Raw genomic sequence first — 16,939 nt, 5'->3', positions numbered from 1 at the left:
CAGTATGCATCGTTGTGATATGTGGAAATAGCTAAATAGGCTAACTCTTATTTCCAGACATACGTTATTGTCTGGTTCATAACCACTTCTCTAGAAATACTCCCACACTATTCCTGCTGCCTCCACCCTCTCATTGTTCTCCTTCCTGCCCCTTTCTTTCCATTCCCCACCTTAAAAAGGAGGTCACCCGAACAACCTTCTCCTATAAAGCAACACAAACACTGGATGACCTGCCAGAGAGAATCAAATCTGCCGCCAATCTGAAGTCACTGAAAACAACTGCATCTATCTATCTATCTATCTATCTATCTTCAAATGCAGTCAAAGTTAATTTATAACTTTTGTTAATTGGTTTTATCTAACTATGCTAAAGAAGGTAAAGTAGAGCTTTAATAGTTTTTCAGTGTGGAGGCAGCCATCTTGAAATTGTATCATTGGACATTATTACTGATTATGAAAATACGTACATCTGTAGCTACAACAGGTGTAGATACATCCAATTTGTGTGTGCAATCCCCAAAAAGAAAAAAAACAAAACAGTTGGGTGCCTTAAATAATGTTATGCTTGGTTAGATGCTATGCAATCATAGACTATTATTTCAACATTACTTAAAACATTATTTTTCCTGTCTTTGGGTGTTTGTGAGTGCACGTCTATCAGTGAATGACTTACATTATTTACTTAAGTGAAAATTCGAAGTAAATATAAAATGTAAAGCCAAAGTAGCCAAACTGGAAGCATAGCTGACTTAGATAAGGTTTTCCAGTCTGGCTTTTTTGGTCTTAAATTTGAAATTCACTTTTGAATTCTAAATTGAATAAATAACTGTACTACAGTTTTCTTCTCACAGGTATGTATATCTCTTTTAAGTTGTATAGTCTACGTACCAAATTGTATTGTATATATATAATATTTATTTAATTATTTTTTATAACACCAACAAAAAATAATGTTTTTAAAGAAACAACTTACTTTGTTTCAATACAATTTTCATTGAGAAAATCTGATGCATGTTTGTTCACTATTTTAATAGGATAGTGAGTATTGTTATTGTAACTATGGTTTCCCACAAAGCTCTTTGTTTGAAACCATTAAAAAGCCTCATACCTTCTTGATTCTGCCACTTTTGGTGCCCACAAAGACCACGCTGTAGTTGTTATAGACGTATGAAGCCAGAGATGTCATCCTGTCTCTGCTCTCTGTGTAAAGTGTGACACCTTCGACCAGAGTCGATCCTCCCAAAGGCTGGTTAATATCCAAACCACAGAAGTTATCGTCAATGGGAACTGGCTGGAAAACAGAGAAACACAGGATTTATAGCCAGCATGTAAAATAATGTGCATTTATACCTCTTGACCACACACTGATACGAATAATGTAATTTTTAAAGCCCACAGATATTAACCCTTTTAACCAAGGATGATGAGAGTTAGGGTTCAACAACAGCACAGAGGTGTTAAGATTAAAGCTTGTTGTTACCTAAGGGAAATCCTTTGCAAAACATGCCTGGAAAAAGGCACATTGTCACCTCTGCTAATTCTTAAGGCCTAACATAAAAATGATACTGGATGGTTAAGTTCTTTAAATAGGTAACTTTTTCAGGAGGTACCAGGCTGATTAGTAATGCCATATCAACTTAACCAACTTCACAACAATGGGCACGGCAAGAATGATTTGGATACATAGAACCAGGCCCTAGTGTAAAGTAGTACACTACTGTGATCAAATTATCCAGAAATATGCTCTATTTAGTAGGGAATGCTCCGAAATGAAAATTCTGGTCCGAAACCGAAAATTCAGGATGCCCTTGGCCGAAAACCAAAACCAAAAATGACTTTGTTCCTCAAATGACTAAAGAAAATTAGACTTTTTAATAAATTTAATTAATCTAATATGAAAAACTTCCATTCTCCCTTCTCTTTTAGTGGTCCACCCCACTTAATGTTCCTCTCCCCTCCCTCTTTTTTAGTGATCTTTCCTCCCTCCTCCCCAGTCCCATAGTGTTCTTTTCCGCCCTCCTCCCCAGTCCCATAGTGTCCCCCCTCCCCGTCCCATAGTATTCCCCCCCCCCACCCCGTCCCACAGTTTTCTTTCCCCCCATCCTCATCCCATAGTGTTCTTTTCCCCTCCCCTTGTCCCATAGTGTTCTTTCCCCCACTCCTTGTCCCATAGTGTTCTTCCCCTCCCCTGTCCAATAGTTTTTTAATTTGGCAAATTTGACCCTTTTTCGGTGAAACGGGATAGGAACGTTTTCGGCCAAAAATTTCAGCAGCCAAAATTTCGGGGGAATCCCTACTATTTAGTTTATATTTATGACGGAATTGAAATTAACATATTAATAACTTTGCACTGACTGTCACACTTTGATCCCACAGGAATGTTATTACCTATTTGTATGGTGGTCACAATCTAAAATAGTTGTGAGATTGAGCCATAGACACAGTGCTGGCTCAAGTGACTGCTAAACTATGAACAGTGGTACATCGTCGAATTCTATTCTAAGTAAAAAAGATGTGCAGCTGGGCATTTGAGTATACATGTTAATGACAGAACTGGCTGTACCCTTTACACTTTAAATTCAACATCCCCATGTTCCGAGTGTCTCCCATCTATTGGAATGGGAGCAGACAGACTGGCTTAAATACCCTTCCTTGTTATTTTCAGACACTACCTGTTATTTAATAAAGTGGTCAAACAAACTGTTGACCATTTGAGGCATCACAAGCTCAATTCTTTGCTCACCGCTTCAGCACTCAATTAGTTAACCTGCCAAGTTACATTCAGAGGATTAAACAGACTCTGATGACAAACAGAAATGAAAAGAAAAAGATGTGTTTAGAATTACTCTGAGAAAACTATGTAATTTACAGAATAGCAAAATCCTCAGGATGCATTAAAAACCTGTCAAGGGATTTATAAATGGAGCTGCCAGCTATCCTATAAACCATCAGTCTGACACCCATTATGTCAAGCTTTCTGACAGAGAGGCTAGAAAACGACCATAGTGTCACTTTAAATCTTTGTCTGGTTTGTTTTCATTCCAGACAGGTAGAGGAGCCTGATGTATCAAAACCAATGCAATCCATTAGAAGAGGGATGCTCTGCTTAGTTTTCTATCTTAGAATTACTTGCAGGCTATAACACTAATGGACACGAAAAGCAAATAAATAGTCTTGAATATTAAAGCGGTTAAAGGAACACTTACACACAAATTTCACATGTGCAAAAATGTGTTTCGTCCATAAACGAATCAATTCGTCCTAATGAAAAGCCTTTTACTGCACACCCAAACAAATCGATCAGTCTGGGAAATATATGGGCAAAATTATTGGCTTGGCTAATGATTAATAGGCTTCTGATTAAGACAAATTGATTAGTTTATGGGCAAAACACATTTTTGTCTAGCTCCAAAGTTCTTTGAGGACAACAGCAAAAAACATATGTGAGGAAGGCTGAACTATGTAACTATGTAACTATGTAACTCGTATCACATTTTTACTTCTCATTTTTGTTTTAAAGGTATTACATTTAAGGAAATGTTATATTTTTTTTAAACTGATGTATATTGACTTTATTCTGTATATACTGTACTGTATATGTGCAAATCGTTCTGGGAGATCCTGGGTTATCCTCATCATTGTGTTACAAGGGCATATGACAGAGCTCTGTTAATGGGCAGAGAATCACTTATCAATGATGACAATGCCACCAAACAAACTTTACATAAACACATTCCATGGCGGTTGGCGTGCAGTAAGGAACATTCTTACCAGATATTAGCCACTTATTCAAGATCATCAATTGAAACAAGTGCACAAGTGGCTATTACTCCAGGAAATTAAGAAATCCAAAGGACATTCAGGTAAGGAGCCACTAAACAAATCCATGGCACTTACAAATGTGGCAGATGCAAGGCATGCAAGTTTATCCTTAGGGTTTCTAAAAAAAAAAAACTATTGAGCCGTGATGGAACCTTTCACACTGCAGTGAAGCATGCTGTTATCTGTAATATAAGGTGATAGTAGTGTACCTTCTGCTATGCAACTGTCATTTACAATATGTGTGCAACACATTTTGTCACTTTAAACAATGTTTTCTAGAGCATGTAAATTCCACCCCAAAAATGATACCCCCATATCATGATATCTTAAGTCCTAAAATAATGGTGATTCATGTGGATTGAAGTTTGCGTGTATAGAGAGAGTTAAACTGGACCAAAGGAAAGGTGACTTTTGAAGTCAGAAATTAATGGATTTAGCAATAGGATCACAGAGTATAATCCTTTCTAATAATACTTTTAAATCGTATGCTCATTCCAGAATTCTTTCTGTAGACACCACCGTCTAACATGGGTGAGGAAATGTCAAATAATGTTTAATTACAGACCTTAGATTTTGGTTAAGCATGATTTACAATGGTCTGTATATGTTTAACAGTATATATCTGTTATTTCAATTTAGTGGACATTATTCCCTACATAGATGAGGGATTTAACCTGCGACAATAATAACACTTGTTTCTGACCATCGATTACTATAAGCAGGATCTGAAACGGTATACATTTTTACTGCCTAATAGTGAGAATTAATATGCAGGGCAATAGCACTTAACTATGTTTATACAGACAGATGTTGGACCTGCAAGGTTTAACTACCTCCCACTTAGATTTCTACCAATTAGGGTACAGAGGAACCACAGAAAATACTCGTGTCTTAGAACCGCTCCTCACAATTTAAGATATTTCTTGTTCTCAATCTTTTTCGGTAGGGGGTGTAGATCATATAGGAGGATATAACATAAATACACTTTTGAGAAACTACATGGCCCGCCTACTCTACGCCCTTGGGGCGTCCGTAATGCCAAATCATTTTTCAACATATTAAAATATCAATAAAATATATCCACACATATATGGAAATAAATAGAAATATATCAAAAACTATTACAATATTACAAAATAAAATATTTTTTTGTAATATTAAAATCATTTAAAAAGTTTATCCAAAATGCTAAATCATTTAGAAATCTTTTTTTTGAAAATCTGTTTATTTATGATAGGAGAAGAGAAAGAGTACATAAAGGATCGGCTCGCAGGCCCACAAAAAATATAATTACACTTCGGTGTGGCCGAGTAAGTGTAGTTCAAGATTGTTTATATCAAAAGTAACATTGCATTTATATGAGTTGACTTACAATATAACTGTTCAGGTTTACATATAACTGTAGGCAAGAGCCTAGTAAGGTTTAATTAGGTTTCTGAGTATGCTAATCGAGGGGTGTCAAGCACCTGGACCTACATATACTTTATTGAGTACAAAGCAACACTGTGCATCGTGTCAAAACCAGGCTGGGCGGCAGGTCGGAGATAATGATGAGACGTTGTAAATGTGTCAGAGGGAGTATTAAATGGGTAGATGAGTGTGCACGTCTACGTTCTTGGTCGGGTTATTATAGCCGGTCAGCCTTTGAGCGAGTACCCGTGTCTCTCGGCTCAAGGTGTCCAAAGTGATGTTGCTATCCAGTGTTCCTGTTACATTACTTTGTTGTCAATTATTTCAGTACGGTTATGTATCATACAATAGGAAAGTAGAAAGGTAGAGATAGGGTGAATTAGGGTGGCCGTCGTAGTGGGCCCCCTTCCCAGCTCCACGGAGCGCAGCCCGCGCCCCCGCCGGCGTCGCAGACTCGGTAAAAGTGAGGGACTTTTTAAGTGGGTATCGTGTTTCAAGCCCCGTGGGGTGTGTGCGTGTGTATCAGGTCGTCGGGACAGTGTCGGTTCTGTCAGTCCAGTGCGTTGCCCTTATTGCTGTGAGTGTCTTGCCACCCATAAAGTCAGTGGCGTGGAGTATTAATTGTCGTTTGGGTCACAGTCTTCCCCCTTTTACTGGAGGTCTATCGTCTAGTAGCTTGGTATGCGAACCACGGCTGCCACCGTTCCACGTGCCTGGTTCCCCTACCCGTAAGGGATGCCTGTAGTGCTTCCGCCAATTGTATGTCTCCGATCCTGTTTAACCAATCCTCAACCGTGGGGACCTCGGTCCGCTTCCAGTACGCAGGTATGAGGGCTTTGGCTGCGTTCAGTAGGTGACGTAGGATGGACTTCTTATAGCCAGAAATAGACCGAGTGGTGATATGTAGGAGGGCCAGTTCCCTGGACCATTCCGTGTCGTCTCCCAGCATTGTTTTGATTTCAGATTTGATACTGTTCCAATATGGAGTGATGAGTTGGCAGTCCCACCAGATGTGCACGATCGTGCCCCTCTCCTCTTGACATCTCCAGCATGTGGGGGATGTCGTCGGGAATATCCTGTGTAATGTTACTGGTGTCCTATACCACATGGATATTAACTTATAGTTGACTTCCTGATAACGGGAGCTGGAGGAGCTCTTGTACTGCCAGAGGAGTGCCGTGTCCCACTGTGGTTGCGAGATCGGGTTCTCCAGTTGTTGTTCCCATAGTCTCCTGAACGTGGTGTTCGTCGGGGTGCTTCCTACCAGCAGGTGTTGGTAGAGTAGTGATACCGCCTTGTTAAGCGTGTCTCCCCGGTGGCATAGTTCTTCAAACCACGTAAGATCTCTGTGAAGGCGTTCCTTGTGCGGGAGAGACCTATAATAGTGTGTCAGTTGTAAATAGCGGAGAGATACCATTGGTGAATTAGGTCTATGGAGGACCGTTCTAATTGGGACGTAGTCTTGTTCTTCCAGGAATATCCAGGCCTTGGCTGGGATGCCACCGGCAAGGTTTGGGTTGGGAACAATTGGGAGAAGGGGACTAGGAATCGGGGATACGTGCGTAGTTTTGCGCATCGAGTACCACGCCTTCAAGGTTTGTGTCGTCGGAGTCTCAATTCCTTCTCCCGTGCGACAGCTTGTTCCCCCTTGCCATACTGCTGCTTTAAGTGCGGCAGGTGATTCCCCATTGTTCAGGGTAACCCATTGCTTCGGGGAGTCAGCTACATGCCACTCCAGAATTCGTTGTAGGGTGGCGGCTTGATGATAGCGTTTGAAATCCGGGAGTGCCAGGCCACCTCTAAGTCTAGGTAGGCAGAGAGTGTCGCATCGTATTCTAGATCTCTCCCCCCTCCAGACGTACCGGATAATTGCGGATTTTAAGGTGGAAAAGAAATTATTCGGTGGCGTCAGGGGTATTGTCTGGAACAAGTAGAGAAGTCGCGGGAGAACATTCATTTTTAGCACTGCGACTCTTCCATGCCAGGTGATGTGCGGGTACGTCCATTTATCTAAATCTGAGATAACCCTTCGCAGGATAGTGGCAAAATTGTGGCGATAAAGCTCCTGGGGGTTCGTGGTGATCCATATACCAAGATATTTCATCCTCTCCGTGCACCAACGAAATGGGAAGGTAGTTCCCAGTTCCTCGTATTCTTCCGGTCGAAAAGTGAGGTTGAGCACTTCACATTTGGAGAGGTTAAGTTTGAAACCCGAAATCTTTCCAAATTTTTCGAACTCCAGGAGTAGGCAGGGCAGCGTGACTCGTGGGTGGGAGATAAAAAAAAGGAGGTCATCCGCATATGCGGCCACCTTATGTTCTGTCCCCATCCAGGTGTATCCCGAGATGTCCGGGTGGTGGCGGATCGCATGTAGCAGTGGTTCCAGGGTCAGTGCAAATAAAAGTGGTGACAAAGGGCATCCTTGTCTAGTCCCGTTCCGAATTTCGAAGCTGGGAGTTAGGGCCCCATTCACTCGGACGGCAGCATGTGGTTTATCGTATATGGCTGAGATCCACGCCAGCATATTGTGTCCCAGTCCCAAGGCCCGCAGGGTTTCCATCATGTATGACCAGTTGACACGGTCGAAAGCCTTTTCGGCGTCCGTGGAAAGAAGTAGGATTTTATCCCGCGTCTCCCGAGCCCTGTGCTGGATGGAGAATAGGCGCAGCGTACTATCTCGTGCCTCCCTCCCCGGTATAAATCCCGTCTGGTCTGCGTGGACCAGGTTCGGTAGTACCCGTTGCAGTCTAGTGGCCAGGATCTTTGTAAGCAGTTTTGTATCCACATTCAGCAGGGATATGGGTCGATAGCTGCCACATTGCTCTGGGTCTTTTCCCGGTTTGAGGAGGACCGTGATAGTGGCAGCCAGAGATTCCGCTCCAAAGCGTCTCCCATCCGTAACGGTGTTAACAGCAGTAGCCAGCCGGGGTAGGAGGATTGAGGAGAAGAGCTTGTAATACCCCACAGAGAATCCGTCGGGGCCCGGTGCTTTGCCTGTTTTGGTGGACTTCAGGGCTGCGGCCATTTCTTCGGCGCTAATTGGTACGTCTAGTATATCCGCCGCTTCTGGGGACACTCGTTTGTCTACGTTATCGAGTAGGTAGTCTTGAATGAGCGTGGAGGGTTGGTGTCCCAGTATTGTGTTGTCAGGGCCCGGGATGTTGTAGAGGGCGCCATAGTAACGTCGGAATTCGTTGGCTATGTCTTCGGGGAATTGGGACAGTTTTCCGGATTGCAAGCGGATTTTATGTATCCGTGTGCGGGGGGTGTCTCCTTTCAGGATGCGGGCGAGGTATTTGCCGCCTTTGTTTGCGTGAATATAGAAGAAATTCTTGGAATGTTGTAGCGAGCGGTGGTATCGTTTTGTAAGGAGTTCCTTCAGGTGGCGTCGGGCATCCGTCAGGTCCTGTTGGATCGAGGCTAGTGGGGTTTGCTTATGTTGAAGTTCTAGCTTCGAGATGGTTTTATATACATTTGTCATTTCCTGCATGGTCGCCTTGCGTCGACGGGAAGCTATTTTTATAAGGATGCCACGTATGGTACTCTTGTGTGCCTCCCAAAGTGTGATTGGAGAGGTATCTGTCACGTCGTTTTCCTGGAAGTAAAGGTCAAGGGCTTGTTTGATCTCATTTTCCACCGCTGGGTCCTGAAGTAAGGTGTCATTCAGACGCCAGGTCCACCGTGCCGGCTTGAATAGCGGGGAGTCCAGCTCCACCGTAACCGGGCCGTGGTCTGACCATGTGGCGGGGCCTATCTCGGCCGACCTCAGTCGTGGTAGCCCTTCCTGCTGAAGCAGGATGTAATCTATCCGCGCATAGCGGCTGTGGAGCGCAGAGTAGTGGGTGTAGTCCTTGACATCTGGATTGAGTGTCCTCCAACAGTCTACCAGTCCCAAGTCACTCATTGACTTATGGATCGCACGAATGCTAGATGTCGGTAAGGAACTATGTCCCGTCGACGTGTCCAGTTGAGGGTCCAGTGGGGTGTTAAGATCGCCCCCCACAACCAGCGTGCCTTCCGAGAATTCGCTCAGTTTGCTCAGTGTTCTGCGTAGAAAACGCGCTTGATTCCTGTTGGGCACGTATATAGAAGCCAGAGTGTAAATTCTGTCTGCTATCGTGCCTTTTAGGAAGATAAACCTCCCCAATTTGTCGGTTACTTTGTCTAGTTCTTGAAAGTCTAGGTCGGCTGCAAGAATAATGGCAACTCCCGCTTTACGGGCTGTGGGGTGGTTGTTGAAGAAATTGTCGGGGTATTGCCGATTTCGAAGTTTAGGTGCAGATCCTTCAAGGAAGTGAGTTTCCTGGAGCATTGCTATGGAGATCCGTTGTTTCCTCAATTCCCGAAGTAGGTGAGTGCGGCGTTCAGGTACGTTAAGGCCTCGACAGTTGAGGGTCACCACACGAAGCGGAGCACTAAGGTACGCCCTTGTCCTGTCGTTGTTTGGGCCAAGGCACGCGGAGGCTTCTGCCCTAGCTCCCATACCAGTTAACCAGAGGTCTCCGTACACTATCAAGCTGGTCCCTGGCGGCCAGGCTATTGTGGGGGTAGTAGGTTAAACGGTCTGTAAGTCTCGGTTATGTAGGGAACTCGGACCGTGGGAAATGGTGCTCTGAGTCGGTATGCGAGTAGGGATGTGGGGCGATATACGTCGTCTGCGTCTAATGAGGTCAGGGTGGGTAAGACAACGAGTAAAGCGAGCCGCCCAGTGCGGGGGATGCGCCCCTAGAGCCAAGGAGAAGGCGACACAGAGATGCCAAAGTGAAAGTACAGAGTATAGAAAGTAGAGGGTGAGTATGTTAAAAAAATGGGGGGAGTTAAGTAAGTCCCCAAGTAGAGGTGACCCCGAGATGTGGGGTAAGAGAGGTGTTCACCTCAGTCCTCCTCCGAGAGTAGGAGGGAGTAACCGTGCGACGAGAGGGGATGCCCGGGATCACCCAGGTACCAGACCAGGGGGTGAGTCAGCGGGAGGCTCCCTCGTCCAGAGCTATGCACGGCTCGTAGTGGGGGTCAGTGGTCCTACCTCGGCCCGTAATGGACCAGAATCAAAAGTGTGTGGTAACTGTGTTATTTCAAACAACTCCTCTCCGCCGGCCACACAGCCTGGTGCTTTAATCTATACATGGAATACTAAACATGGAAACATAAATACATATAAATAGGGTAACAGAATAACCCACGAAAGGAAGGGGTCCCGTCCCCCCGCCTCCCCCAACCCGGGGTGAGCCCTCACGGCAGCTAAACAAAAGGAAATAATGGTTAGGCATTTACGGCACATTTAACATATATATATGCAGGGAATAATGCGATCGGTACAATTATATACACATAGCTATGGTGAGAACACGTAGATCGATATCAACATAATTCCTAGCTAATCCACTCTAGGTGACTGGGGGGTGGCACGAGCCTCTAAGGCATGGTTAGGGTGCGTCTCATCTACTTCCCGGCTACATTATTCTATACAGCTATCTAGTGCATGCATTCCTGTCTACTTTAGTGGAAATGATAGAGCGTGGTTCGGGAACTATACATGAGACGTCACACATGGCAGTGTAGCTGCGCATAAATAGGGTAACCTGAAAACCCAGGGAACCATGGCCAGAGCCCACCCAACCTGCCCCAGATGGGGCCTATCCCCCCGCCCCTCCCAACCCGGGGGTAGCTCCCACGGCAACTGAGCAAAGGAAAACAATGGTTAAGCATTTGCACCACATTTAGTATACATATATGCAAGGGGTGATGTGAGTATTGCAATGGTGTGCAGACTTAGCGATAACAAATATAATAACATCAATATGCTTCTCGACTAACCCTTTCTAAGTTGCTGGGGGGCAGCATGTGTCCCCGAAACATGGCTCGAGTGTGTTCATTCTACGTCTCAGCCTCAATTACCTGTATGGTTATCTACGACATGTACTCATACCTATGCCAGTGGAGGTGGCAGAGCGTGACCCTCCCATCCCTGAGTGTGGTAGATTGGTTGTCCACTAGCCAGCGTGGGGCATGACGTGTACTATCCCCCCCCCGCCCCTATGTGGTAAAATGAGAATAACGTGTGGTGGAGTATTGTGACCTATCCGGTGAGTGTCTGTTGTAACGTATGGGGGGGCAATGTGTAGGGCTACGGGTGTAGTCTGGTCCCTGAGTGTCATACGGGCCCTGTGGCCATATAGGTGGGGTATCAAATAAGTACGTAAACGGGACCGAGTATATCCAGTGTCCTGTATGTAGGGGCATTGCCCCGTACCGTATGTCCACGTTGAGCATCTGAATAGGTGATGTTGTGGAGTGGAAAGTCCAGGGCTGCAGTCAGGGAGAGCGTATGTGTCCCAAACAAAAAGGGTGGGTTGCAGTGTGCGGGCATTGACATACCCTAGGGTAATTGTGCTCCCCATGAGACCAGTTCAAGTGTCTCGTTGTATCGTAGTGAACTAATGAGCCCGCTGGACGTTGTCCGTGTCGTAGAGTGTGTGCCCCCCATTATCCCCCCTCCCAAGTTCTTGACTGATACTTAACGTTAGGCAAACGGGTATTCAGGGCCCGGATCACAAAGAGAAGAAAAAACCCAATTGGTACCTCCTCGTTGCCAGGTCAGATAGGTCCCCAGGTTCAGCAGTAGAAAGGTGCAAGCGGTCTAGGTAGGTGTCGTGAAGGTTAAGGCGCGTGAAGGGTCCCCAGGTAGGAGTGAGAGTCAGGGGGATAGATCCAGAGGGTAGTGTGTATACCTCTTACTCCGGCGCCTCCGGGTTGTTGCGCCTGCGTTGTGCTGGGCCTTGCGGTGGTTCTCTGTCTCGTCTCCTATGAGCCCTGTGTTGTTGAGGCCTCCCTCCTAACGGGCCCAGGACCCAGTCAGGGGTAGGGATATGCGGCAAGTTCATTTCCTCCAGGAATCTCGGGATCTCTTCGGGCCAACGGATTGAGGCCCAGCCATTCCGGTGTCGGGCCAGTAGGGCAAAGGGGTAGCCCCACTTGTATTGGATGTTGCGTTCCTGCAGGGCTGCTGTGATAGGCTTCAGTGCTCGCCTGGCCTCTAAGGTGATGGGCGAGAGGTCATTAAAAAGGGAAACTTGCGCGCCCTTGTAGTCCCAGGCACGGTGGGATCTGGCCGCCTGCATGATGGCATCTTTGTCCCGAAAGGAGCTGAGGCAGCATATAATGTCTCTTGGGGTGCCGTCCGCTAACTTGGGACGTATTGCTCTGTGCGCTCGTTCGTATCTGAATGTGAGCGGAGCGCCCTCTCCCAGGATCATGTGAAAGAGGTCGTTAAGGGTAGTTTCAGGGTTTTCCTCACCTTCCGGTTCAGGGACCCCGCGGACCCTAATATTACATCTCCTTCCCCTATTGTCTAGGTCCTCCATTGTCCGCCTCATGTGTAATAACAGCTCCCCTTGGCGTGCTAGGGCCATATCAGTCGCCTGCAGTCTCGTGGCCTGTGTGTCTCGGGATTGCTCTAGGCTTTGTATTTGGCCTGCGTGTGCGTTTACCTCTGCCCGGACACCTGCTATTTCAGCCCGTAGTGCATCCTGGATGGACGTGGTGTGCACTAGGAGGTCAGCCTTCGTGACCATAGCAGCAGCCATGGATCTGATTTCCTCACCGATCTGCTCCAGTGTAGTAGTGCCACGAGGTTCCCTGGAGGACGGCTCCGTCGGCGCCATCTTGGATCCGCTCGCCTCCTCGCACATGTCGGCCGAGTTTTGGAGAAATCCATCCATCGGGCCGTGAGTGTGCCCGGATTGGGAGCCCCTCGGGGTCTGGGGGGTGTCGGTTCGTCGGTTGCGTCCCATGTGTGCTGATGGGGTCGGATTAAAGGCTGTGTTTTACGTCGGCGGGTCGGAGCTCACTCACTGTGCTGCCATCTCGTTCCGAGCCCAGGCCACGCCCCCTCATTTAGAAATCTTATAATTATTATTATTATTATTTTTTATTATTTATATAGTGCCATCAGATTCCGTAGCGCTGTACAATGGGTGGACAAACATACATGTAATTGTAATCAGACAACTGGACGTACAGGAACAGAGGGGTGGAGGGCCCTGCTCCATGAGCTTACATTTTAGAGGGAGTGGGGTATAGTGACACAGAGGGTAAAGTAGGGATACGAAGTAGGTTGTTAGAAAAGTATTCACTGAGGGCTTAGTAGGTAATTTTTGACAGTTGCAGGAGAGGAGTCATGGGGGGTGGGGGATAAAAACCTGCTAAAGGTTTAATTGATATGCTTTCTTGAAGAAGTGAGTTTTCAATTATTTTTTGAATGAATGGAGACTGGGTGAAATTCTTACGGAGAAGGGAAGGGAGTTCCACAGAAGAGGTGCAGCCCTGGAAAAGTCTTGGAGGCGAGCGTTAGAGGTGGGAGTACGGACAGAGGATATACGTAGGTCTTTGGCAGAGCGTAGGGGCCTCAACGGGACATACTTGTGTATTAGGGAGGATAGGTAGGTTGGAGCAGCATTATGTAGGGACTTGGAAGTAAGCACCAGCATTTTAAATTGAGCCCTATATCTAACTGGAAGCCAATGCAGGGACTGACAGAGCGGAGAGGCGTGAGAGGTGCGGGCGTTCATTATAGATTGCAGCGGTGCAATCTGGGAACACGTAAGACCACTGAGAAGAGTATTGCAGTAGTCCAGGCGAGAGGGACTCACTATTAAATTGTGGTCTAACTTTGAGGATATTCAGAGATTTTTAAGTATATCGCCCATTGCTAGAGAGCTTAATACAGTGATCAAAACATGTATTTGCGAATGGAGGTAGCCACATGTCATTGAATCTGATTAAGGAAAAGAGTTGGTTGGTGACTAAAACAAAATAGCCAACAAGAAATACCCATCTTTTGTTTTCTTAAAGGTGAAAATATCTTGAACAGATTCTCTTAGTGAACTTCTGTTATGTATTGCGTTTTTGTTATTTCTGTTTGCATCTCTGTACTTTTTTTCCCCTTATGAGAGATTTTTACACTGTATAGTTCACTTAAAAAAAAATAAAAAACGTGAAGTCCCAATTCTAGAGTTTATCTTGATTTTTTTAAAAAGCTCTCATATTTCCAGACTTTAACAGCTTTATCTTGGAATCAAAGGATAAGTCAATTCTGCCTTTCCCGATGCCAAATGCACGAAAAAAACATTCTTCAAGAGCTTTCCACAGCATGACAACTATAATACAGCCTTCTGGCCTTATTAGATATGAATACTTATAATAAAATACTAAATAAGTCCATATAAAAACACATCTTATTTGAATAATCAAATGTACAATATGTGTATCTCTGCATTTGTTAGTCTATCTGAATAAACATTAATAAAGGACACCACCCAGATTGTTTTGTTATTACACTAATTAACTTTAAACGCAGTAGATTATTGTTAAATAGTTTTTACAGCAAATATAACTGTCAGATTTAATTGAATTAGAAATTTAGAATGTTGTATAGAGGATAAATTCAATTAGATTTTCCCCACCCCTGTGTCTCATTAATGCGGCTGTTACTTACCTCCAATTCAGCAGCAAGAGGGTGTCCTTGTCACAGTTATTCTCCACCTCCAAGAGATCATCACCACTAAAAACCTAATAGACCTTCGGAACTTCAGATATTTTAGACTACATCTCCCCTGATGCTTTGCCAGCATTATGTCTGTAAGAGCATTCTGGGAGATGTAGTACAAAACATCTGAAGTGCCAAAGGTTGGGTGCCTCTGTCCTAGGCCAATTCAAATCTTTTTATAGGGAAGCATTAGGGTCCTACAGCAGATGTGCTGAAATTGCCATGCTGCATTAATAGAATGTTTCATATAGATAAGCACTGACTTCCACTTTGAGCATGTTCTCAAAGTTAGTAAGAAAGAGCGCAGTCTTGGCTATCTGATTGAAAGCCAGGAGGGTGCAACTTGGGCTATTTAAAACATAATTTATAAAGTCAACACTTTTATAAACGGAAACATTCTGCTAACCCCTAAAGTACTAAAGTGCTTTAAGGGTTTGATGTGTTCCTTTAATTTACAAATTGCTTGCGTTTAGATCTTCTTACTCTGGTAAGAAACAAACAAACAAACAAATAAATAAATAAATAAATAAATAAATAAACCCTACATAAGTTGCTGTAAGCACTGTAAAGTGTTTCATTTATTTGTACTGAGGCTTTTTACATTTTTTTTTATATTATTATCTTACCTCTTTGTGCTTTTTTTTTGTTTTTATTAAAAAACATTTGGAGGATTTTCATATATTCTAAACATCTTTTGTTTATTTATAATAAATGATGTCCAATACATTTTAATAACAATTTGATTAAAGAAATCAGCAATAACTATTAAATGCTTGTTTAACATTAAAAAAAAATAATCCAGCAAAATGTAACATTTAAAGGAACACTATAGTCACCTAAACAACTTTAGCTTAATGAAGCAGTTTTAGTGTATAGATCATGCTTCTCAGGTTTCACTGCTCAATTCACTGCCATTTAGGAGTTAAATCACTTTGTTTCTACTTATGCAGCACATGTCACACCTCCCCTGACTCTTATTGACATAACCTGCATGAAAAAAAAAAAAAACTGGTTTCACTTTCAATCAGATGTAATTGACCTCAAACAATTGTATATTTTTCTCTTTAAATTGAACTTTATTCACACACAGGAGGCTCTTGCAGGGTCTAGCAAGCTATTAACATAACAAGGGATAAGAAAATCTAAATTAAACAGAACTTGCAATAAAGAAAGGATAAACTTTAGACGACTCTTTACAGGAAGTGTTTAGGAAGGCTGTGCAAGTCACATGCAGGGAGGTGTTACTAGGGTTCGTAAACAACGTCATTTAACTACTAAATGGCAGAAAATTGAGCAATGAGGCTGCAGGGGCATGTTTTATGCACCAAAACTGCGTCATTAAGCTAAAGTTGTTTTGGTGACTATAGTGTCCCTTTAACCCCCTTAAGGACACATGACATGTGTGACATGTCATGATTCCCTTTTATTCCAGAAGTTTGGTCCGTAAGGGGTTAATAACAATTTACAGTGATATTGTTCCAATAATTAGGACTATATTTACAGGGAGAGCAAAGGACAGAAAAGGCTCACCTCACCTCAATAAAGTGGGCTGGGTGCCATGTTGTACTCTTTTAAATCTGCAAGTAAAAGCATTGATGTTCTGCAGGAAAGGCAATGTTTGCATTGCAGGGTTTAAATGCCTCTAGTGGCCGTCACTTGTCCTGCATCTAGAGGCGCATAGCTGAGTGAATCTTGGCTATTTCGATCAGATGGTCTCATAGAGACCGACTGTTTGGTGCAGTGCATTGTTTTGTTGCGCTTGCGCACTAGCCTTCCAATGCTTTCCATTTGTATAACATTACATTGGCTGAGATTATATCAGCTAAAACAGGAGGGGCCAACCACGGAGGAATGTAAAAATAATTTTTTTACCTTCCTGCGGCTAGTACACTATAGGAATATACATTCCTCTACCTAATGCTGTGGTGTTCCTTTAAAAATACATTTTTCTTGTTCATTCAGCTGGATGTAAATTGTTCATGGGTGCTTAATGTCAAAGACTTGTGTTTTGCACACAAAATATTGAAGGGAGACTATAATGAACATATATATAAAAAAAAAAAAAGAGCTCAATTAATTACTGAATCAATTACTTTAAATATAGAGATATAAAATCTTTACGGACTCCTAACGGTCGATATCATTAACACGTTTGTGGGAGTC

General features: G+C 43.9%; 1 protein-coding gene across 1 annotated transcript in view; it reads right to left on the bottom strand.

Annotated features, from left to right (window-relative positions):
- Positions 1-16,939, bottom strand: part of PLXNA2 (plexin A2) — a 330,517-nt gene that overhangs the window by 243,198 nt on the left and 70,380 nt on the right. Inside the window, exon 3 of the mRNA XM_063450974.1 lies at positions 1,109-1,291. Within this exon, the coding sequence (XP_063307044.1) occupies positions 1,109-1,291 (183 nt within the window). The remainder of the gene's footprint in view (positions 1-1,108; positions 1,292-16,939) is intronic.

Source organism: Pelobates fuscus, chromosome 1 (genome assembly GCF_036172605.1).
Source record: "Pelobates fuscus isolate aPelFus1 chromosome 1, aPelFus1.pri, whole genome shotgun sequence".
NCBI classification, from domain to species: Eukaryota; Metazoa; Chordata; class Amphibia; order Anura; family Pelobatidae; genus Pelobates; species Pelobates fuscus.
Note: the sequence above shows the minus strand (reverse complement) of the source record. Positions and strands in the feature narration are given on the sequence as shown.